Source organism: Tenrec ecaudatus, chromosome 1, assembly GCF_050624435.1.
Source record: "Tenrec ecaudatus isolate mTenEca1 chromosome 1, mTenEca1.hap1, whole genome shotgun sequence".
Taxonomy (NCBI): domain Eukaryota; kingdom Metazoa; phylum Chordata; class Mammalia; order Afrosoricida; family Tenrecidae; genus Tenrec; species Tenrec ecaudatus.
The window spans coordinates 3,819,093-3,842,454 of record NC_134530.1 but is presented as its reverse complement, the minus strand read 5'-3'; the positions used below and the strand labels follow the sequence as shown (position 1 = coordinate 3,842,454).

Genomic DNA, 23,362 nt, shown 5'->3' with positions numbered 1-23,362 from the left:
TGACATGGCGGCCTGCTTTGACAAAGACCGACGGCCAAGGACCCCTACCCCTACTCCCCCACCCCCGACCCGTGGGGTTGTTCTCCTCTGTGCCGTAGATTCGCCATGTGTCAGAATCTAGTCCGGTGGAAGTGACTTGGCAATGGATTTCCCCGGGGGTGGGGGATGGGGGCTGAGCAGCACACAGTCTATACTTAAAAACAAAACGCACTCCTGCCCAGCTGATTCTGACCCCACAGGACAGGACAGAACTGACCCTGTGGGTTTCTGAGGCTGTAACTCATCACGGGAGTAGAAAGTTCAGCCAGCAGCTAGTGGTTTCGAACTGCTGACCTTGAGGTTAGTAGTCCGGTGAGTAACCCACGGCTACGCCACCAGGGCTTAAACACATAAGGATGTACTGTGGGGGGAGGTCAGATGCTCACAGGCATCCTCCCTGAGGGCGATTGATCAGTTGCCAGACTGCAGTGGGCCCCACTCCCTGCTGTTAAAAGACACTGATGCCTGCGGTCATCTATTTGGTTCCAGTAGGTGGGGTTTACACCCTACTGACAATGGTTCCCATGGAGATCTAGAGAATAGGTCAAAGTTAAGCCGCCATCCTCAACCTAGGATCTGCCCAACTTGTCACGTGTATACCCCATCCCTCCTCTTCCTATTGCATGTATGTCCCCAGACCACCCCCTCTCATTATTGTATTACCTATAGCACAGCCCCTTCCTGTGACGTGGGTCCTCACTTGTAATTAGGGTGCTTGCATGTCCCCAGAGAATATAAAAGGGGCCGGGGCTACCATTAAACTCTCTCTCTCTCCCTCCACATGGACCATCAGCGGGGCTGAGGTGAGCATGCTACCATGAATCGTGTCTGACTCCATTTATTTCAATACTTCTCTTCTATCTCTCATGCTCTCTGTAACTTTACTATGATCTTTACTTATTATCGCTGTACAATTGCGCCTACCGGACCCGTAACGATGTGTTAGGGGCTGGCTTCCCCTGATAGATGTACGTCATCCATTCCCCAGGACCTCTGCTCAGTACTGCTGTCTTCACCGACCTCTCCTCCACTACCTAGCCTCTGAGCCTTTGCCCAGGCCATTCCCCCACGCCCTGCAGACACCCCTCCAGGCCGACTCCAGCACATCCTTCCAACTGCCTTATCCTCTCGGTGGGGACGTAGGCGAGGCCTTTCAAGTCTGTGAGCCTCAGTTTCTCCGGCTGTCAAATGGGAGAGTTGTCAATCAGGGGGTGAAAGGCACCGTTTCCACAAAGTAGGGCACCATTTGGCAGGAGCAGGTAGCCTCATCTTGGGGCGGCCGGTGGGTTCGAACATCTGACCCTCAGCAAGGCTTCATCCGGAATATCATCACACCTTCAGGTGGCACAGGGAAGCAGACACACACAAAACTCACTGCCACCAAGTCCATTCTGACTCGCGGAGACGCACTAGGACAAGGGAAGTCTGTCCCTGTGCGTTTCTGAGGCTGTAACTCGTTACAGGGCGAGAGAGCTTTGTCCCCTCCCCCGCCCAGCGGCCGAGGGTCTCAAGTTTAGCAATCCCACACGTACGTAACCCATGGCGTCTCTTTCCTATCCATCTATTGATTTGCTGCTGTTATTGTTAGTGGTGGAGAAAAATATGCACCTGGAGACACTGACCGGTTCTCCCCAGTGTCCCCAAGGCCAGTTTGGTGTCCTGCTTGCTGTCCTTCTATAAGTCCCTGCCCCACGGTGGACTGAGGTTCACGGCTGGCCCTTCCTCCCATCCTTGGTCACCACTGACCACCATGGACCCAGCCGGTACATTTGTTTATTTCACAGAAGTGAGACGCCCAAGGTCCACTGGCTCATTTCATTTGGTGATGGTTTCAAGGTCCATCCAGGTGAAAGCCTTGGCTGTGGTGTGGCTGTCCCCGCCCCTCCAAATCCCCTCCCTCCCCTAGTTCTGTCTTCAGGAATTTTTAGTTCCAAATCTCCAGCCACTCCTCAGGGGAAAAGATGAGGCTTCCTACTTCCGTAAAGAGTGACAGTCTCAGAAATGGATTGTGGTAGCAATTGTACCATTCTGCTGGACGTGACTGAACCGTGGGACAATATGACATAAGTAGGAACTCCCAGCTGATTAAAATTAGAAGAAGCAAAAAAAAAAAAAAAGAGTGACAGTCTCAGAAACTCACAGGGGCAGTTCTACCCTGTCCTCTAAGGCCGCGCTGTGAGATGGAATAGAGTTTGGAGGCGGGGCGTGGGGGATTCCATCTTGCTTGGATCCACGATCAGTGCTCACGGAAGCCACAGCCTAGCGACCGAATGGCCGGCTGCATTGGGCACATCTGCCACACAGACCTCCTAGAGTGTGAAACAAGGGTGTCCCTCTGAGGACCCCCGCCACGGCAGTTCCCGTCGCCTCGCATGTGTGCGAACGCTGGCCCTTGAGGACAGGAGACTGCCTAAGAAGGGATGCCCGTGCAGGATGGTGCCAGTGAAGGCAGGCGGAAGTACAGCCTCACAGGCAGAGATGGCAAGACTTTAGCTCATGTATTTTGGACCTGATGTCAGGAGAGAGCAGTCCCTGTAGAAGGACGTCGTATTTGAGAGGGGCAGGGTAAAAGAAGGAGCCCTTGGATGGGGTGGGCGGACACAGTGGCGGCATCAATGGGCCCCAACACAAGATCAATTGTAGGATGGTGTTGCAGCAGCAGGCGTTTGGTCCTGTTGCACACAGGTTGCTATGGGTCGGAACAGACTTAACGGTCCCTAACAATTGCAGTGGTGTGGGAATCGACACGCACTTCTCCAGCTCAATCCGTGTCTGCCTTCCCACCCTCTTCATTCACCCATCAAACCCTCAAAACATTGTCCAGGGCCAAGCTCAGCTCTCCACCCTGAATCCAATCCTCTGGTCCAAGCTCCGGTCTCCCTGATGCCTCCGCTCCTGCTCTCCACCTTTGGGTCCCGCCCATCATGCTTGGACTTCAATTCCACAATAGGCTGGACTCGCTGCCTGGACCTCTCATCCCCAGGGGAGTCCCCAAATAAACAAACAAAACCTCATTGCCACCAAGTTAATTCTGACTCAGAGCAACACTGTAGGACAGAGGAGGACCGCGTCTGTGGGTTTCACAGGCTGTGGATCTTAACAGAACCAGTCTCATCTTTCTCCAGACGAGTGGCTGATGGCTTTGAATTGCTGGCCTTCTGATTAGCAGGCCAACGTGTCACCCATTCGTCCCGACTTCATCATGTCTCACTGCCTCAGGGACGCCTGGGCAGCCCCGGTGACACAATAGTTCAGCATTCCGATGCTGCTCAGAAAACTGGTGGCCCCGTGGGAGACAAACCTGTCTGTCTGCGTCCACAGTTACAACAGGCTGGGGGGCAGGAGGGAGTTGGGCTCAACCCCACAGCACCTGGTGACAGCCACCGGCCGGCTGGGGAAGGGTCAAATCTTCTGCCGTAATTCCCAGTGGAACATCGTGCAGCACTTGTGGGGAGTATGAGGCGGCACGAGGAGGTTTGCGCGTTGCTGGTGAGACTAAGCTTGGGTCGCGGCTGTGGAAAGAAGTCTGGTAGTTTCCAAAAAACGAAAGTCCCACGTGGAGTTACCATCTGCCTTAGCAAGTCTGCTCCCAGGTCTATTTCACACAGGGATGAAGACAAGCATTTGCACCAGTGCTGGTTTCGGGAAGCTCCTGGCAGCAGGATCCACCGCATCCCGGACGGGAAATGCACCATGTGTCCATCGGTCCACAGATGGCTGGGGAAGCACAATGCGGTCCCTCCACACAATGGATGACTAATCCTGCCTTAAAAGGCTGAACCGGAAACCCGGGTGCCCGCTGCAGGGGTGGGAGGGGGGTGGGGGTGGGGGCTGAAATTGTCAAGCTGAGTGAGAGACCCCAGCATGGAAGAATACATATCCTCTGGTCCCGCTCACATGGAAATGTTTGGAAAAGGCAACTCTACAGAGACAGAAAGTGGATTAGTGGTTGCCTAGGGGTTGGAGGAGAAAGAATTGGGAGTGACAGCTGATGACTATGTGGATTCTTGTTGAGTTGATGGGAATGTTCTGGAAGCGAATGGTTATTCCTCTTGAGAAAGAATGTCAAAAAAAAAGAAAGAATGTCGCTGCATTTCTTCTACTTTCTGATCGATCAAATGGAATCTCTGATATCAGAATGCCAGACCTTTCTTCTTGGAATTTCTCCTCCTGCATCACCCCCCCCCCCCCAAAATCTGGATTTGCTTTTAGCCTGGGGGACAATGTAGGCTTAGTGGTAGAATGTTCACTCTCATGCATAGACTGGGAATCGGTTCCTGGCCAATGCACCTCACACCCAGTCACCACTTGTCAATAGTATGTTGCTAGGATATTGAACATGTATCAGCAGAGCTTCCAGACTCAGAACCACAACCAATTCTGGGGATGGTGCAGGACCAATTCTGTGTGTGCAGCTAAGGTGAGGGGAGGGCTGACTCCATCGCATCAAATGACCACCAACCTAACCCCCAGGCTCCCACCCAGCAGGAGGCCTTATGAGCTCAGCACACATCTTTATGGGGGAGAGAGAGAATGAATAAGGGTGGGAGGGGACAGTCCGTTAGCAAGTAAAACTTTTATTAAATAAATTTTCAGTTTCTTCAGACCAAAGAGAGGCGTTTTGGGACATTAAGACGATGCTTGTTGCTTCTCACTGAAACACAGGACAGTCACAAGAATGTCTCTGGCCACAGGAAATCTTCTTTGACACGAAATTCAAACCAAGTCAACCCAAAGTTCCTTCTAAGTTCTTCCTCTTCTCTTTCTTGGTATTTCTGTGAAAGTGTGTGTGTGTGTGTGTGTGTGTGTGTATGTCTAAAATTCGGTTTGCAAGTGGAAACTTCATGAAAGTTCTCGTAGCAGAAATAAAGTACATTGTACAAATCACGCAGGTCTTCGAAGTGGAGTATAAAAATGATATTTACAGCCAGTAAACAGATCAGAAAGATACACACGACGGCACACCAGCACCCACTCCCAAGCCCCACTGGGTGGGGGGGCTTGGTGGGGTATGAGGGGGGAAGACGACGAGGCCCCCCGGAACACACTTGCACACGCTTGCACACGTTTGCACACGCGGACGCTTCGACACAGGCACGCTAATAGGAGTGTCTTGGAACAATTATCAAACTCTGGAATATCGAAACAAGTTGGTCAGAAGAGTTTTTTTTTTCCTTTACCTTTTTTTTCGTTTTGTGTTTTTTGTATTTTTGTGTTTTTCTCTTTTTTTCTTTTTTTGCACTTTTTTTCTTTCTTTCTTTCTTTTTTTTGGGGGGGTCTGTCAACATATTTTGGTAGAAACAAAAGGGAATGCTGTGTGTGATTATATATATATATATATTATATATATATATATATATATATATATAATTTTTTTGAGCTTATCTGGTGCCTCATTTGGTGAGAACCACAATGGGACTTAGGGGAACATGATTCTGTGCTTCAACAGGGGAGGCGAGCCCGGTTTGGGTAGCTCTAGAGAAGCAGCCCAGAAATCTCACCTCTCTCCCTAAAAACCCACTGCCACTGAATTAATTCCAACTCCTCAGTGACCCAGGTGGGCAGAGTAGAACTGTCTACTCAGGGTTCTGAGGCTGCGTGATGGGTGCAGACAGCCTCACCTCTCTCCCTCAGCGTGCTCAGTGGACTTGAACCACAAACCTTGTGGTGAGCAGCCCAGTGCCCAATCCACTGCACCACCTGGGTTTCTTCTCCCTGCCCTAGTAAACAAAAATCCATTATCATTTGATTTTTTTCCCTCACCTGCCCGAAACCCCACACCCCACCCCCCTGGTCTTTGTACTTGCTCAGAAAGACCACCAAAGAAAGAAAGAAAGAAAGAAATCTTCTGTAGAGGTATCAAGGTCACAGCTGGGGGTAGGGGTGGGGGGGGTGCAAGTTCAGGTTCATCTTGGCCGAAGCGCTTGGCTTCATCACGAGAATTTAATTCTGAGGCTGGTGATTTGAAGGCAGGGGGAGGGGTGACGCCTGCCCTGGTAAGTGGGCAGTGGGGAGTGGAGGTGGCGGGGAGGGCTCCCCCCAACCCTGTCTGCCATCCAGAAGGAAAGCTAAGAGCTACTGGTCACACAAGTAAGGCTAAGACTGGGGGTGGGGGTGGGGGTACAGACAAAGGCTGGGAGGAGCCAGAGAATGTCTTTTTGTGCGGACAGCTGGAGGACAGGGCGTGGTGAGGGGGGGGTGGGTAGGTGGGAGAAGGTTCCGGAAGCTGCAGCTGGGAGGTGGGTCACTCGAGCTGGCCGAGCCCAAAGGCCTTCGAGAATCAGGGTGGGGGGCAGGCTGAGAGTCCAGGAGAGGTATGTCATGGTTGGTAAGTTTCCAATCCTCACCCCCGTGCCAGCCAGGAGGTGGGGAATGCCAGGCACAAGGGCCCCTGGGCCCAGCCAGCCTCAGCCCTTCTGCTGTCCCTGCAGAGTGACGGGCCCAGGGTCACCTTCTCTTGGATGGGAGGAAGTCAGAAGAGTTTGGTCCCATGGTCTATATGTAAAATATATATACTGTCTCTAGCTCCATATATATATGCACATATATATATAGGAAAAGTTGCGATTGTGTTGGGGGACCAACAAGATTAGGGAGGGGCAGTGAGGAGGTCAGGGATGGGGTGAGTGAACCACCTGATATCCCCTGCCCCCACCCAGGAGCTCCCCCTGGCACTCCATATGTGGAAATTTCACATTTAGGGGAAGTGGGGAGGGGTGGGCTGGTGTCCAAACACAGATGTAATTTACGGAAAACTCCTGGTTCGGTCGGAAGTGGGTAAGCCCACCTCGGGGTGGGAAGACCCCTCACCTGGCGGAGAAGGGATGGGTGTTAGGGAGCAATGATAGGGTGGGAGCGGGCCCAAGGACAGAGGGGCCCACCTCCCGCCCCACCTTCCCCGGGCCAGGACACACACTGGGCAGGCGTCCGGGGGGTTCGGAGGGCGGCAGTCCCTGTGATGAATGGAATTTAAATGTGGCTGAGTCTGTTTCGAGGAGGAAGATACCCAGTTCTCTTTTTTTGGTCTCCCTGTCCCCCAAACAGGTGAGTTTTGTGTCCATACACCTCTCACCCCACCCCGCATTTTATCCCCCACTGCTGGGTCCTCCCCCACCCTCAAGCACTGGGAGACCCCACTCCCAGAGCATGGCAGGTGCTTAGCAAAGAGTTTCCGGTTCACGAGCGAAGAAAAAGGGGACCCAGTTTGTGCCAGCCATACCCCAGGCCCCCATCAGCGGAGACTCTCAAAGCTGTGCCTTGCTGTTCCCCACCAGGCCTGGCAAGTTCTGGCCGCCTTAGCTGAGCGCCTTAATCCACGCCAAAACCCAGGGGAGGCTTTGGGATGCCCAAACACCAAGGTGACGTGTTTTGTTTTTAAATTCCAAGGAATGACGGAGAATTTTCTAGATAGCGAATGGTGGGCTCAGTAGCAAAAACCCTCTCCTGCCCAGCCGGCTGCAGGGGAAACCTATTTGCCCCAGCCATTTCACAGATGGGGCTCATCGAGGAGTTGGGGCTGGGCGGGCGGAGGTGGCAGTGCTGAACGTCAAATTCAGCCCCTTGTGTGCTTGGTTCTTCGTCCCCCCTCAACCCCATCCCTCACCCCTCAAAAGAAGGTGATGGTGTTGTTGATAAAGTCCATTAACCTGCCTTGCAAAATAAATACTCTGGTGTGCGTATAGGTGCGCACGTCCTGGTTGGGCACTGGGGTTTGGCTTTTGCGCAGTGGGGGATGGAGGCGGGCCCTTCAAGTTCCCAGGAGCCCTTGGGGGTTCCATAGCCAAAAGACAGAGCTCTCACAGAGGCAGCCTCAGCTGGGCTGGGGAGGGGGAGGGTCTTGGGGGTGGGGTGGGAGTGGCCAAATGGCCCAGGTCCCCGAGGCCCGCCTCCACTGGCTACTGTCCAGCCCTGGTTCCAAGTTGAATGCACCCCCCCACGCCCAACCCCTCAGAGGCCAGGGTGGTCTGGGCGTGGACAGGGGTACGGATTTCTTAGATGGACGGAGGACAGATTTGGGACTCCCAACCACTTATCCCATCCCCCACCCCCACCCCCCCACCCCAGACCAAACCTGGCCTCCTCTTGGGTGAATCCCTAAGGATCCCCTCACCACCTCGACTCCCCCCTCCCCCCTCTCCCTGCCCTGACCACTGCAGCTTTGGGGTGTCTTTTTCCAGCTCTGTGGCCACCAACCCAACCTTTGGCCGGGGTGGGGGGGATGTCCCAAGAGGCTTCCACGCAGCTGCCTCTGCGCGCAGAGGGTGGGCGCAGAGGGAGGGTGTGGAGAGCGGGGGCGGGGCGGGGCGGGCGGGGCCGCCTGGCCGCTCACCTGGGCCAGGCCCGCAGCCTCCCTCCGCAGGGCCATGAGCAGGGTCAGTAGGGGTGTCCCGGGTCTTTGGGCCGCTTCAGCTGCACTTTGAGCCTCTTCATGCCGATCTGGAAGCCGTTCATGGCCTGGATGGCGGTCTGCGCGCTGGCCGGGTTGTCAAAGCTCACGAAGCCTGCGGAGACGGGTGGACGCCGCGATTGGGGGCCATTCGGGCGTCCTCCACCCGCCCAGGGGACGCACTGCTTAGCTACGGACTGCTTTGCACCCCTTTCTGGGCTGAGACTTTCCACCCAGAACGGGGGACAAGTGAAGCCTGGGGGGGCGGCTGTTATCCCTCTTTTCTCCCCTACCCCCAGGATGCTGTCTCCTGGACACTGGAGGCCACCCCTTTGTCAATCCAGAGCGCCACCTCCACTGGACTCTTGCCTTTCTGCCCACCGCTGTGCCTCTCATTGCTGTTTGTTACTGTGTCTTTAAAGGCGACTGCTTTTGTCTTTCTGGTTCTCTCTCCCTGTTTTCTCTCTCCCTGCTCCCCTCACCCCTGTGTTATTTTTTAATCATATTTTATCATGTTTGGGGTGAGCATTTGATAAAGTTGACAGAATGTGGGTTCCCATTGGGCAGTTTCTGCAGGAAGGATTGCAGTTTGTTACAGTGTCGGCAGTTAATGTTCTTCACAGCCTGCCAGCATTCTTCTAAACTGCATTCTGGTGGTTCTGTGCCCAGTGATGTAGTTTCCCTGACACCTCCCCCTCCTCCCCACCCCAATCTTCTCATCTTTGCCTGAGGAGTGAATGTTGACCTGGACCCAAAACAGGTGTTTTCTTGTTCATGTAGCAACATCCTCATGGACCTGTGTTCTCCAGGACCATCTGTTATTCCACTCAAAGCTGACCTCAGGGAGAAATTTTGGGGTTCAAGCCCTAAAGAACATCACAGGGTGACAGTCTTACGGACAACACCAGTCTTAGGTCGGATCAGAACACCTGGGCTTTCTACAACTTGGAAGCTCCGTTCCCCATTCCCCTCCCCTTCGATCAGGGTCTATCTGATGCAGCGGTGGCCAGGCACCATCTAGTTCTTCTGGTCTCTGGGGAGAGAAGGGGGCGTGGTGTGTGCAGGCCCTGAACCCCAAAGGCAAGTTTCTTCTCTGACACTCTGCTTCCTGTCCAAGCCCCCAGGGCATGGGAGGGAGGACCATCGAGGAGGTTGGGGTGCAGGGGGGGGGCTTTCTATGTTTTCATTTCTCGGTCTGCTCTCATCCTCCCATTTTACAGATGAGGACACCGAGTTTCAGGGTAGGCAGTGCCCCTCAAAATATGCTGTTGAGGGGGTCTGGACTCAAATCTCCTTCTCCTGGAAGCGGGATGCAGAGGCTGCAGGGTGGGTTCTGGAGGGGAAGGGGCACTGGCTCTCAGTGCAATTGTGAGCACGCTGTTGGGCATTCTGGGCTGAGCTTATAAATTGGCATGGCTCTCCCCTACCCTGGCTGGTACCAGGTGTCCCCAGGGCATGGCGCTCCATCCATGGTCAAGGACAGTGTGGTGTTAAGATTAGGGGTTCGGAGTCAGGCAGGATGGTTTTGATCTATGTTCTGCCCCGTTCTTGCTTGGAGACCTCGAACAGGCTGCAGCCCATCTCTGAGTCTAATGTTCTCTGTTTCTAAGGATAAGACCGTTGTCCTTGTCCCCACCGGGCCCTGCCCCGCTACCTTCCTCCCTCTCCCTTTCTCCCTCCGCTTCAGCCACAAGGGCAGCCATGCGGCAGCACTGATTTGATGGCAGTTGGCTCGAATTTGTTTTTATTTTTGCAAAAAATATACTTGCTGAATGAGGCAAAGCATGAACGGTGCGTGGAAGACGCCCGCTCGTACTGTGTGTCTGTCTACATCTACATCCTGGTAGTGTCTTGGTTGACAAGCGGGGCTCACTGCACGGTCAGCAGTTTGAAACTCGGAGCTGCTCTGCTAGAGGAAGTGGAGGCTTTCTGCTCCGGGGAAGACGGACAGTCTCGGGAACCCACAGGGGCCATTCCACTCTGTCCTGTTTGGTGGCTAGGAGTCCGGAACCACTCGAGGGCAGTGAGATCGACATGGACACACAGACCGAAAGAGGGCCTGACGGAAGGAAGGGTCAGGACATGTGTTTGCTGACAGAACGAGTGAGTGCAGGATGCAGGACACATGGAACGCGTTTGCACAGCGTCAGGCTCCATGCATATCAAGAATGAGCGAGCGAGTGGGTGAATGAATGAACGCACATGTCTTAGAGATGGTACACATGTGGCCGGCCGGCCCTCGCATGAGGGGCCGTTGAGGGCACTTGCTCTGATCTCGCCGCGTGACAGATTGCCAGCGCGGCCTACAGGGTGACTGGCCACACGCACTGGGCTCCACGGGGGGCTGCGGGCGGGGCGGGTGCAGGACTCACCGAAACACTTGCTCTGGTTGGTGGCCCGATCCATAAACACCTTGGAGGAGATGACACTGCCGAAGGGCAGGAACATCTGGGTCAGCTCCGTGTCTCCAAACTCCTGGGGGAGGTGGTAGATAAACAGGTTACAGCCCTCGGGACCTGCAGGTGGGGGAGAGAAAGACATCAAGCCCCCAAGGAGAGGAGGCGGCCCCCCCGGGAGGGGCATGGGTCCGGAGCCCACATCTGGCCATCTGCAGCTGTGGCAGAGGGGGTGTGGAAATAGGGAGGCGGGGAGCGCAGCACGCCTTCACTTCGGGACTTCAAACGGGGTTGCTCTGCATTGCCCCAAACCCAACAGCAACCCCTGGATGCCAGCTCACCTCTGCCACCCCAGGAGCCACGGAACAAAAAGGTGGCATGTCTTCCTGCACCTCTGTCACCATGGTTCTGAGGGGACCCATTGTTTCAGCCACAGAGCCCCTCCATTTCTGGGTGGGCCTTCCTCCTCTTCACTAACCCGCGACACACCTGTCCTTTGACCTCCAGCCCACTGTCCTTGAGTCAGTTCTGACTTCAGGCAACCCCATAGAGCAGGGCAGACTCCTAGCACCCTATAGAGCAGGGCAGACTCCTAGCACCCCATAGAGCAGGGCAGACTCCTAGCACCCCATAGAGCAGGACAGAGTCCTAGCACCCCATAGAGCAGGGCAGACTCCTAGCACCTTGTAGAGCAGGGCAGGCTCCTAGCACCCATAGAGCAGGGCAGACTCCTAGCACCCATAGAGCAGGGCAGACTCTTAGCACCCTATAGAGCAGGGCAGACTCCTAGCACCCCATAGAGCAGGGCAGACTCCTAGCACCCCATAGAGCAGGACAGACTCCTAGCACCCCATAGAGCAGGGCAGACTCCTAGCACCTTGTAGAGCAGGGCAGGCTCCTAGCACCCTATTGAGCAGGGCAGACTCCTAGCACCCCATAGAGCAGGGCAGGCTCCTAGCACCCCACAGAGCAGGGCAGACTCCTAGCCCTATAGAGCAGGGCAGGCTCCTAGCACCCCACAGAGCAGGGCAGACTCCTAGCACCCTATAGAGCAGGGCAGACTCCTAGCACCCCATAGAGCAGGGCAGACTCCTAGCACCCTATAGATCAGGGCAGACTCCTAGCACCCCATAGAGCAGGGCAGGCTCCTAGCACCCCACAGAGCAGGGCAGACTCCTAGCCCTATAGAGCAGGGCAGACTCCTAGCACCCTATAGAGCAGGACAGACTCATAGCAACCCTATAGAGCAGGGCAGGCTCCTAGCACCCTATAGAGCAGGGCAAGCTCCTAGCAACCCTTAGAGCAGGGCAGCACTGCCCCCAATAAGGTTGTCAAGACCATCATCCTTATAGAAGTGGACTGCCACCACTGTCCCCCACCTTTGATCTCAAAAATGAAACCCAAACCACTGCCATCCAGTTGAGCGACCTCTGACCTCTATCCTCCTCTAAAGCCCAGGTCATGTCCCAATCCCAGGCCCTATGATCTGGACAAAAAGGAATCCTGAACCTCAGAGACATCCACGCAGAAGATCGTTAGCAAAGTCCGATGAGTCAGGTATGCGTTATGCAGGAACTCTCCGGGCTATCTTTTCAATAATTCTGTAAATCTCAAACTGTTCTCAAATTAAAAGTTCACTGGAAATGTCCCATGATCATACAATAAAATTAAACAAGCAATTCCCCAACTCTAAACCTCAGCTACCCAGAAAACCCTTGGTGACCCTCAAACTTAGGATAATTTTCAACATTCTAATGATGTAAAAAATTAACTAAGTCAAATAAAGAGATAATTCTTCGGTCCCCAACTACCAGCTATCCTGAAACAGATAATTAGAAAATAACATAATAACCAGAAATTACTTTTTCAAAGAGCATTAGACCACCCTCAAAATCATCCCTTCCTCCTAATAATCTCCAATGTGTGGCAAATTGAAAAGTACAAATAATTATAGCATTTTAGAACACAGATGATCCAAAGCCAGGGACAGTCCCCAAGCCCACTGCTTATCTAGCACCTACAGATGGCTTGCTCCTATGCACACACACCCCCAAACAGTAGTACACCCTCAAGCCACAGAGTTATGCCCAGCAAAACGAAAAATCCAGAGTTATAGATCTATAGTTCTGCTTATTTTCAAAATGTGGGTTGTTAAAGCATGAGCGATTCATTAGGAAACATTTTTAGCATGATGGGGATGCTGTATCTGCTTACACATGACTCTCATCCACAGAGGCACGAGGGGGATGCAGAAAACCGTACCAGCTGAGCCCAGCCTCCTAAGAAAACAAATGCACTTCCCCACCCACCCCAAACATTGACCCATTTCATTAGTAATCTCAGTCTGTTCAGAGCCACACCAATTTCCCTCTGTGGTCCTTCCATTCACAAACTGGAATACCTCCAATGTCCAAGGCATGTGGGAACTTCAGGTCTTTTCCAAGGGAAGCTGCCGTGTTGGCTGTAGTAGGAAAGCCTTTCTTAACCATTTAACACAAAGGATGATAAAACAATGCTACCGGTTTCATTAGGCCCCCGCCTTTTCCTTTCTCATTAGAATGCCATGGACGAACATTTTGGACTGTTGTGCCCACAGCCCTGGAGTTTTATCGTGCAACTTTGCACACCACGGTCATGTTTAAGATAGTGTGCGCGTACACACAAATGCCAAAACCAACCCCCTGCCCTGGAGTTGACTGAGTCACAGGGACCCTGTGTAGAGTTCTGAAGGCTGTAAATGTTTATAGGAGCAGACAGCCTCATCTTTCCCCTAGAGGAGGGCTGGTAGGCTTGAACCACTGACCTTGAGTTGAGCTGTCCAATGTTTACCTGACTGAGCCACCCGGACTCCACATCTGTTTTGGTAGTACTGACCATAGTTATATTAGCTTTTTACCCACAGCTGAGGTTAGGGTTGGAAGGAGTAGAGGGCAGACGGAGAGATACCCACCCAATTTTACTAGGATGCCCAAGGCAGCGGAGACCTTTGCAAGCTCCACTAGCACTGCCCTGTTGGGGCACAGGGGTGCTATGGGGCTCACAACAAAGCCCCACACACTCTGGGTGGCTTCCGAAGGCACGTGTCCTTGCAGCTGAGTTTAACCCCGGTCTGACCAATGAGAGTCAGCTGGTTGGAAAGACTCCACTCGAGAGTCCCCCAAGCCTACTCAGGCTTGCCTTCAAAGCTCAGCTTTCCCACCCTTTCCGCAGGTGGAGGGCATGGGAGAAATTCGGCAGATTTTCCACGAAGGAAGTCTCTGAGGCACTGGCACCCCTGGGAGAGACAATTAAGCAACTCCCTGGGGGCTGTGTGCCTATGTCTCATCAGAAACTGGTGGCTCCTCACTGGTCCTGATTAGCTCCTGGCACCGATGGCCGCCCACGGTGCAGGTGGGGAAACTGAGGCACGCGGCATTTGGGGGCCTTCCAAATGATGTCACAAGTCAGCACAGGATGCTTGTGGGGCTCCAGGTTATAACTCCTCCCCACGAAGCCTTTACCTGGAGACCACTCATTGACCCTGGGCCGCCCCCCAAGCTCAAAATACGGTCCTTTCGCCAACCCCCGAGGGCTGACGATGGTGAAGGAGACTGGGAGAAGATGCTCTAGGCTCTCAGCGTCTTTATCTGCAACCCTGCCCACTACCTTTCGGCGGGGACGGGGCCAGCACGGGTCTCGCCTTCGGGAGGAGCAAACTGAGGCCCGAGTGGGGCGACTCAGCTGCAAGGGAGCCTCAGTGCCCCAAGGGGATTCGCACCCAGAACCCTGCGGCGCCCCCGGGGCCAGCAGGCGCGGGAGCGGGAGGGGCAGGGCTGCGCCCGGGGAGGTCGCGGCCGCCTCACCTTCTCGCTGCTGCTGCTGCTGCAGGAGGGGCGGCGGCTGGGGCACGCTGTGAGCGATGGGTGTGATGGCCGCGGTGGGGTACATGGCTGCGGAGACCAGGGAGACAGGCGGAGGCGGCCGTGAGGCCGGGGCAGCCCCGCGTGGGGCAGGGCTGAGGACGGGACCAGGTGGGGCTAAGGCACCGGTGGGCGGGGCCCAGCGGGGAGCCGGCCCGGGCAGGGCTTTGGTGCGGTGGGGAGGGGCTACAGTGGGGTAAGGTGAGGCCACAGTGGAGAGTGGGTCTAAACCGCCTCCGGTGTGGTGAGGTGGGGCCAAAGCAGAAGGTGGACCAGGGTGTAATGGGTGTGGCCACATGGGTGAGGTGGGCCTGGATGCAGGGCAGGGCCAGAGTGGAGGGTGGGGCTACAGCTGATAACAAGCCTAGTAGGTGCTCTACTTTAGCAGGGTGGAGCTCAGGTGCATGGGCGGGACCCTAGCAAAAGGCAGACCTGGGCAGGACCACAGAGTGATTCGCAGGGGATGTAATTGGGTTGAGGATGGCGGGTCGGAGGGCAGGAGGTTGTGGGCGAAGCCTGCCTAGGTTGGTCAGGACGTCCTGGGTGGGACCTCGGTGTCCCGAGTGCCTGAGGGCGGAGCCTAGACGAGTTCGGATGGGAGGGTGTCATGAATATGTGACTCAGGTGGGGAGGAATGATCCCGAGGGCAGGATCAAGCTGGAGGGGGCAGCCAGAACATCCTGGGTGGGGCTACAGTGGCATACAGGGCCGAGAATCAGGGATGGGGAGAAGGTGGAGGCAGGACGGGAGGGACGCAAGGCAGGTCGGATGTGAGGGCGGGATGTTGGCAGAGACCGAGCCAGAGTCTGGGCAACAGGAAGGGTCAAGGGCGCAGGTGGACTCTGAGGAGAAGGAACTGAGACCAGGGGGAAAAGGGTGACAGAGAGATTAGCGGTGAACATGAGAGGGCGGTGCCTGAGGTAAAGCCTGTGGTGGGCGGGGCCACAGTGAGCATGTGGGTCTAGTCCTGGGTGAGCGTGGTCGGAGTGAGGGGCGGGGCCAGCCGGCCACTCCTACCTGTGTACTGCTGGACTCCAGAGAAGGCAGGGTGGAGTGTCTCGGCCACGGTGGGGCTCTGAGCTGTGGGCAGAGGGGGTTCAGAGTGGGGCGGGGGTAGCAAGAAGCCAACCCTCCCTCCTCTTCCTCAAGCACCGGAGGAAGGCCAACAAGGATTTACCCAGATTCACCTTTCCCAGACTCCCTTCCCTGGTCTGCACCCATTTTACAGGGGAGCAAAACCGACGCTCAAAGCAGTGTCCTGACTGGCACAGGAGCTGAACCAGACCCAGGGGTTTGTCAGACTGCGAAGAAGTCTCACCAGCACCTCCATCTCTCTTGCTCTTTGTCCTCCCTCCTCCCTAGGGGATCCCTTTCCCTCTCCCCTAGATTCTCTGCGTTTGTCAGCCTCTGTGCATATCCTCCCATCTCCAGCCTCTCGGACCTTGAAGTTCCAGGCTGCACCTCATGGTGGCGCAGGAGAGGTGGGTGGAGACCCTTGGACACTGCAGAGTTGGGGAACTATGCCGGGGGAGTGGAGAGGGGCTGCCAAACGGGGGTGGTGGGAGGTAGCACGAAAGGGGAGTCTCTGTGGGCGTGGGCGTGGCAGTTACATGAATCTATGAGGGTGAATCAGAAAACACTCTTTGTTAAACTAAAGTCTCAAAGTGGGAAGCTATTGTTTCTCAAAAATCCACCCCCCTTCTAGGTGTGAAGGCAGTATTTCCAGCTCTGTAACCCTTCCCTGGAAGAATTCTGCCGCAATTTGTACCCCATCCAACACAGCTTGGGCAGCTCCCAGGGACCTTGGCTGTGTTCCCTTTCCGTGTTCTTTGAGTTTGGGAAATTATCAAGTCTGAAGGGGCAAGATCGGGGCCGAGTGGGGCGGTGGCTGGGTTTCCTAGCCAAATCCACTTAGGAGAGGCCCTGCCATTCTCTAGAGCAGTGGTTCTCAACCTTCCTAATGCTGCGCCCACTGTGCGACCCTTTCGTACAGGTCCGCATGCGGTGGTGACCCCAACCATGACATTATTTTCATTGCTACTTCATCACTGTCATTTTGCTACTGCTGTGAATCGGGCAACCCCTGTGAAAGGGTCGTTCGACCCCCAGGTTGAAAATTGCTGCTCTAGAAGGTGCAAGTCTATTATAAGGAAGACAAATTCTCGGTGCCACTCTGCCGGCCTAGTTCTTACCAATGCCGTTTTCCATTTCCTTAAAAAAAAACAAAAACGGGGGGTGTCTCCATCGCCTTCTGAGCAGACCCCTCTGACACCACTGCTTTGTAGCACTTTTCTTTTTTCTTGTGAAGGGACCCTAAGGAGACTGAGCGACACCTGAGGGAATTCGTCTGCAGCTGTCCGCCGCAGAGACCTGTTGAATTGTCTGGGACACACCTTTGCATGGATGAGGGGGGCCCTGCTGGCGGCGCTTGTTGACTGACCCATGTATACTTGATAGGGTCACACACACACACACACACACACTCGGGAGTGCTTGTAAAAAGTGATGGAACGTGAACAGGCATGGAGCCACCCCCCTGCCCCCCCATCCCTGGTGGTGTGGATGGTTAAGCACTATCCAACCCACTACATGATCTGCCCTTGAACCGGCACACAGAGTTCATGGTTTACGAGGTCACAACCTTAAAACCCCCAAAGAGCACAGTTCTTCTCTGCACCCAAGGGGGCAATGAACTAATCGAGGCTAATTGACCAACTACAAGTCCATTTCCTGTTCAGAGCAATGCAAGGCAGCTACGCAAGCTGCTAGCGCTGGGGGGCAGGGACGCGGAGGTCTCTCATTGTCCTGAGATCACACCTAGCGATTGCAGGCTAGAAGGCAAAGGACAAGCCCCCTGGGGCCTTACTCCACAGAAGGCAGCCACTAGACCCTGCTTACCCTGAAATCTTCCTGCAGGCAAAAAAAAAAAGAGTAGGACCCGAGATGCAGGAGGACAAGACCCCTCTGGAATCAGGGCGGGGCCGTCCCTGAACGAATGAATGAGTGAATGAATGCATATAGGTCTTCATACCTTCTGTAACAGTAAACCAAAATCACCACAAATTCGCTGCCATCAAGTCAATCCTAACTCACAGCAGCCCCTGTGGGTCTCTGACACGGTAGTTTTATGGGAGTAGAAAGCCCTGTCTTTCTCCCACAGAGCTGCTGGTGGTTTTGAACTGCCGGCCATGCGGATTGCAGCCCAGCACGACGTGCGACCACTGTACCACCAGGGCTGGTGTCTAAGAGTAGCAGCTAATCATCCACTGCTGGGGAGCCCATGTGAACTCCTGGTGACCCTGGAGAGCAGAGAACGGTCCCACGGGTTTTCCGCGGCTGTCCGTCTCTGCAGAAGCATGCAGCCTCCTCCTTCCCCCAGGGAGCTACCACTGGTTTCCAACCGCTGACCTTAATCCACTAGGCCACCAGGGCTCTTCCTAAGAAGGAATAGCTGAGTTTGGGGTTGTTGATGTTGGGGGGTCCAGTTTAACTCCATGCTCAGGCCTCCCTCCCTGGCCCCCATGCAGAGATGCCTGGGACTGGTCCCCGTTCCCTGCCCCTGTGCGTAGTTACCTGGGTAGGGCACAAGGCCATTGGCATACACTGTCTCCAGGGCTGGGTGCCCTCCAGGAAAGGGCACGATCCCTGCGAAGCCGTTGGTGATGGGCGCCACAAGGCCGGGCATGGCAGCAGTGCCCAGCAGCGGGGGTGAGTGCAAGCCTGTGGGGCACAGGCAGTCAGGGGGTGCCGGAGGTGGGAGTGGGGGTGGCATGTTCACTTGCTCCATGTTCCACCAACTTACCCGAGGCAGGGGCAATGGGTGTGGCAGGCAGCCCATTGAGGCTGACGGCGCCGATTTGCTGGACGTGGCAGGGGGAGAAGGCCACGCCTGGGCTCAGATAGCTGCCCGAGGTGGACAGGACTGTCGTCTGCTGCTGCATAAGCTGCAGGAAGGAGGTGGTGTGAGACCCGGCTGGGGCTGGGGTCAGGTCGGTCAGGAACTGGGGGTCAGCCTAGGATTGAACTTAGGTTAAGATCAGGGCCCAGTCAGGGATCAAGGTTCAGCCTACCATTGAACCTAGTTTAGGATCAGGTTCTATAGGGCATCCGGGCTCAGCCTGCTGTTAGGCTCAGGACTCAGGGAACAGAGGTCAGTCTTCTGTTGGGCTCTAGGATCAGGGGCCAGTCAGGAATCTGGGTTCAATTTGCTGTTGGGCTCAATCTAGGATCAGAGCTCAGTCTGGGATCTGGACTTAGCCTGCAATTGGGTTCTGTTTAGGAACAGGGCTCAGTTGGCGATCAAGGCTCAGCCGACAGTTGAACCCAGTTTAGGAGCAGGGCTCCGTCAAGGGTCAGGGCTCAGCCTGCATTTGAGCTTCTTTTAGAATCAAGATTCAGTCAAAGATCAAGACTCAGCCTACTGTTGAGCTCAGGTTAGGAACAGGGCTCTGGCTGCAGTTGGGCTCGAGTTAGGATCCAGGCTAAGGCAGAGATCAGGACTCAGCTTACAGTTGGGCTCAGGGCTCCAGGGCTCAATCAAGGGTCAAGGCTCAGCCTGCAGTTGGGCTCAGGTTCGGATCAGGTTAGAATCCAGGCTCAGAGAGCAAGGCTCAGCATGCAGTTGGACTCAGTTTAGAATTAGGGCCATGTTGTCAGGGATCAGGGATCAGCCTGCAATTGGACTCAAGTTAGGAGCAGGTCTCTGTTAGAGGTTGGCGCTGGGCCCATGAGAGCCAGGGTTCAATGGGGCTAACTAAGCCCAGGCAGATCTTGGTCTCAGTCTGGAGTCAGGCTGATTTGTGGTGTTCAGTTGGAATTGGGGTTAACAGATGTTGAGGCTCATCCAGGGCTTGGACTGTGTGGATCATGGGCTCTGTGAGGCTGACCATGTACACCTCAGGGTTCTTTGGGGACTGGAGTTCAGCCCGAGGCCAGGACCTTGTTAGGAACAGGGGATCAGCCTGATGTGGGAACTTAGCCTGGGAATGTGTCAGGGTTGAGTCTCCTGGGTTCCAGTCTTGGTTCATGAATCGGGGGGAGGGTGGTTGTCAGCTAGGTCTGGGCCCCAGGGATCAACCTGGAATTGGGGGCTCAGTTGTGGTCAGGAGTGGACCCTGAGCCAGACTGACTAAGATGCCCAGAGACAGACCCTCATAGGAATAGATGGTGGAGTTATGGGGATTAGGGGTGGGGGGCACTCACAGCCTGGGCGTAGGCACTGTAGGGGCTGAAGGGCAGGGTGAGGGAGGGTGTCAAGATGCCCAACTGGCCCACCATCTGCTGCATGCGCCGCAGCGTCCGTTCCTTGTCCGTGTCCGCAAACTTGACCACCAGGCTGGATGAGGCGCCCTGTTGGGAATGGGGAGGAAAAGAGGGTCATGGCTAACTGGGAATCTGAGTACCCGGAATCCTGCCAGCTCAGCCCCATAGGATGAGATGAGCCCCCTGCCCACCTCCCATCCACCCAGCCCACGGCTGCTAGTGAGAACCAGCCTCCAGGCCTCTCAGAGTGACCGGCAGCCACGATTTGCACAGGTGGTAAGTTCAGCCCCAGAGCTGCACCCAAGAGCAAGTGAGAGTTCAACTTGGCTAGTTGTGCCCTGCTCAGGTGGACACAGTCCAGTGCAGGCAGAAGGCCAGGCTGACCTGGGCATCAAAAAGCAATTGGATGACTGGTGGCCTCACAACTCAATGCCCACCTCCTGACCTATGCCATATCACCCACCCCCATGCCATTGCACATTTTCTCTCACCTTTGTGCCCCTTCTGAAGACCCAGGGGCTCCAGCTGCCTGGTATGGTGAGCACAGGCCCCACCTGTGCCCGCCGCCTCCCCATCCCTCCCACTCCGTCCCCATGGTCAAGGGCAGCTTCTACTCACTGGCATGGTCTGACTGCCGTGCAGGGCGTGGATGGCTGCCTGCGCCTCCGTGTGGGAGGAGAACTTGACGAAGGCACAGCCTGCTCCAAAGAGGGAGACGGGAGGGGGGGGGGATATGGTGAGGGAGTCTTTCTGGGGACATGGGAACAGCAGGCAGCATCAGACACACTCAACCACAGAGACACAGCCAAGGACAATCAGGTGACAGAAAGACAGCCAGGCAGCCACTGGACTGAAAAACTAGCCAGGAAGGCAGTCATAGACAGATGGGCAGACAGAAAGGCGAGAAGTTGAACAACAGTCTGACCCTTGGCCACCATTTTCTCAGAGGGACAGTTGGACAACCAGATGGACAGCTGTCAAGTTAGATGGTTGACCTTTCATCCATTCATTCCACCAGAAGGGCTTCCAGCTCAACAGAGCACCGGCCAGCTGGAGCGCCCGAGGTCCTGCCTAAGGCAGGAAGATGGGCATACTGAGGTGGCTCTGGGTCAGGTGGGCAGTTATCGGGAACACATGCCAACTGACAGTGCGACATCTGACACTTCCAAGCTGACACACAGAACTGAAGTGACAGGCAGGGACAGACAGAGACCCCCAGACCCAGATAAACACTGCCGGGTGAGCAGAGTCTGCAGGTGGAGACCACCAGACAGGGGCCCAGCCAGAGCCGATGGCACGAGGGATCCTGTTCACTTGCAGGAGCACATGGTGTTCGGTTGGCACTAGGAGGTGGTGGTGGTGTACAGTTTGGGTAATACCCCCCCAAGCGCATGAGCGGTACACTTCAAAAAAATTAAAAGGTCTTCCTTAGGGGGTAGTGGGTTTATGGTCATGAGTGGGGGCGCCATTGGACGAGTGATACAGAAAATAAGGTCACTAGTGTTACTTAATTGGTTGAATTAGAGTATGTCTGGTTATGTCTATTTTCAACAACAAAATAAAGGGTGGATCTTACTGAAGTTATGTGAATTATATGTCAATTAAAAAAAAAAGAAAGAACGAAGTCAGGGACCACCAGCCACTGTCAGGCAGAAGGGCTCTTATTGGGCATGGGGATTGGGACAGATGCCACCAGAAGCCGCCAGGTACAGGCAGGGACAGTCGTGGGAACAGTCAGGCAAAGTGATGCACGCAGTTCCAAGGGCAGTGGACGGGCAAACCAGCAGGTGGGGGTACGACCATGGAGGGCATCCGGGTGGGCAGGCACAGGGCAGAAAGCCCCCCAGGCATACCAAGGCCCCGCCCCTTCTAGCCAGGCTAACCAGGCTGGACCCCAGAGCCAGGACTCGTCACTACCACCCAGCCCTGCCCTTGCCCCGCCTCACCCACCAGGCCCTAGCAACGGAGGAAGACCCCGCCCCCTACCACCCAGCTCTACCCTCTGAAGCCAAACCACGCCCTCCCAGCTGCCCCGCCCCCACCCCGACCCCGCCCACCACTCTGTCCCGCCCCGCCCGTCTGGCCCCGCCTCACACAGGGTCCCCAAGTCACCTTTGCTGCTGCCATCAGGCCCCCGGAGCACCGTGCACTCGTCGATGACCCCGAAGGGCTGGAAGAGCCGCAGCACGTCCTCTTCCGACTGTTGCTTGTTCAGCATGCCCACAAACAGCTTCCGGTCCCCTGGGGCGGAGAGGCCACCTCAGCCGAGTCCCCAGGCCTCGGCCCCAGGACCGTTGCCCCTGGCCCCACCCCCCGACTGGAGAGTGGGCGGCAGGGCCCGGAGAGGGGGTCGCTCCAGACTCCCTGAGGCCCCCACCGGCAGGCTCCCGCAAGGCTGGGCGCCCCTCCTTTCACTCCCTGCTGGGCGCCCTCCCCCCACTCTGTGCCCCAGAAAGCCCACCTTTCAAGCAAAGTCCCTTCCTTCCTCCCAGGAACTCAGAGAGCCACCCACAGAGCCATGACTCCCCCATGGCCTGTGTCTGTCATCCCCTTAGATCTTCCAGGCAGGGTAGGGGCGCTGGTGATCCAGCTATGCCCACACCTGAGGATTTGCCAGAGCTCAGGAGGGGCCCAGCAGCTTGTGCTGGGAAGGATACACCTGGGGGCCAGGGCGGGGCCAGAGCCTGGCCCTCCTCGGGTAATTGCGAAGCTTCCTGATAATAGGGGGGAGGGGGAGCCCAGACAGCTTCACTTCCAGTCTGGTAGAGTTGGGTTCCTATGGAAACCTGTTCTCAGCAGCTGTCACTCACGGGGGTGGGAGGGACTGTCATAGAGAGAGAGACAGCAGAGATCTCATCAGAGAGACAGAAAGAGACCATGAGAGACTTAAAGAGAGGCAGAGGTAGAGCCAGAGAGGGAGAGAACAGATAGAGATGGATGGAGGAGGAGAGAAAGAAAGAGATAAAATCGAGAGATAGATGTAGAGAGACAGAGCAAGAGATACACAGGTGGAAACTTCGGACTTCACCCTCCCACTTCCTGTCGCCCTGATGACGACGAGCTAAGGGTCAGTGGCAGTGGCTGTCAGCTCAGCTGGGGTTCACCACGCTCCTACACAGACCACGAAGCCCTAACTGCCCTGTCCCACACACACCCGTTGGTCATTCTCCTTCAGGTCCCGCAGGTGTGTACAAAAATCTACAGGCTTGGACCCCACTCTGGACAGTCAAGGCTCTCCCGGCACCCATGGGCTCCTTCCTGCATGCCCCCACAACTCCAGCAGAGCCCAGTCGGGTGGGCACACTCGCTCCAACACACACGCCTGCGCAGGCAGCCACCATACAGGCAGGCAGGTGCCCCCACCGAGTATTGGCACCGCA

The 23,362-nt window shown here is 55.5% G+C and overlaps 1 protein-coding gene across 12 annotated transcripts in view; it reads right to left on the bottom strand.

Annotated features, from left to right (window-relative positions):
* Positions 1 to 8,412: 8,412 nt before the first annotated feature.
* CELF5 (CUGBP Elav-like family member 5) overlaps positions 8,413 to 23,362 on the bottom strand; it is a 54,780-nt gene continuing 39,830 nt past the window's right edge. The window contains exons 4-14 of one of the 12 annotated variants that reach the window (XM_075535503.1): positions 23,185 to 23,187; positions 22,095 to 22,241; positions 20,601 to 20,680; positions 19,923 to 20,069; positions 18,523 to 18,664; positions 18,294 to 18,440; positions 15,738 to 15,800; positions 15,257 to 15,259; positions 14,664 to 14,750; positions 10,858 to 10,941; positions 8,413 to 8,540 (exon numbers count right to left, since the gene is read on the bottom strand). In XM_075535503.1, the coding sequence (XP_075391618.1) occupies positions 8,413 to 8,540; positions 10,858 to 10,941; positions 14,664 to 14,750; positions 15,257 to 15,259; positions 15,738 to 15,800; positions 18,294 to 18,440; positions 18,523 to 18,664; positions 19,923 to 20,069; positions 20,601 to 20,680; positions 22,095 to 22,241; positions 23,185 to 23,187 (1,031 nt within the window). Of the gene's footprint in view, positions 8,541 to 10,797; positions 10,942 to 14,663; positions 14,751 to 15,256; positions 15,260 to 15,731; positions 15,801 to 18,293; positions 18,441 to 18,522; positions 18,665 to 19,922; positions 20,070 to 20,600; positions 20,681 to 22,094; positions 22,242 to 23,184; positions 23,188 to 23,362 lie in introns of all 12 variants that reach the window. The other 11 variants (XM_075535496.1, XM_075535485.1, XM_075535516.1 and 8 more) reach the window with 11 other exon arrangements.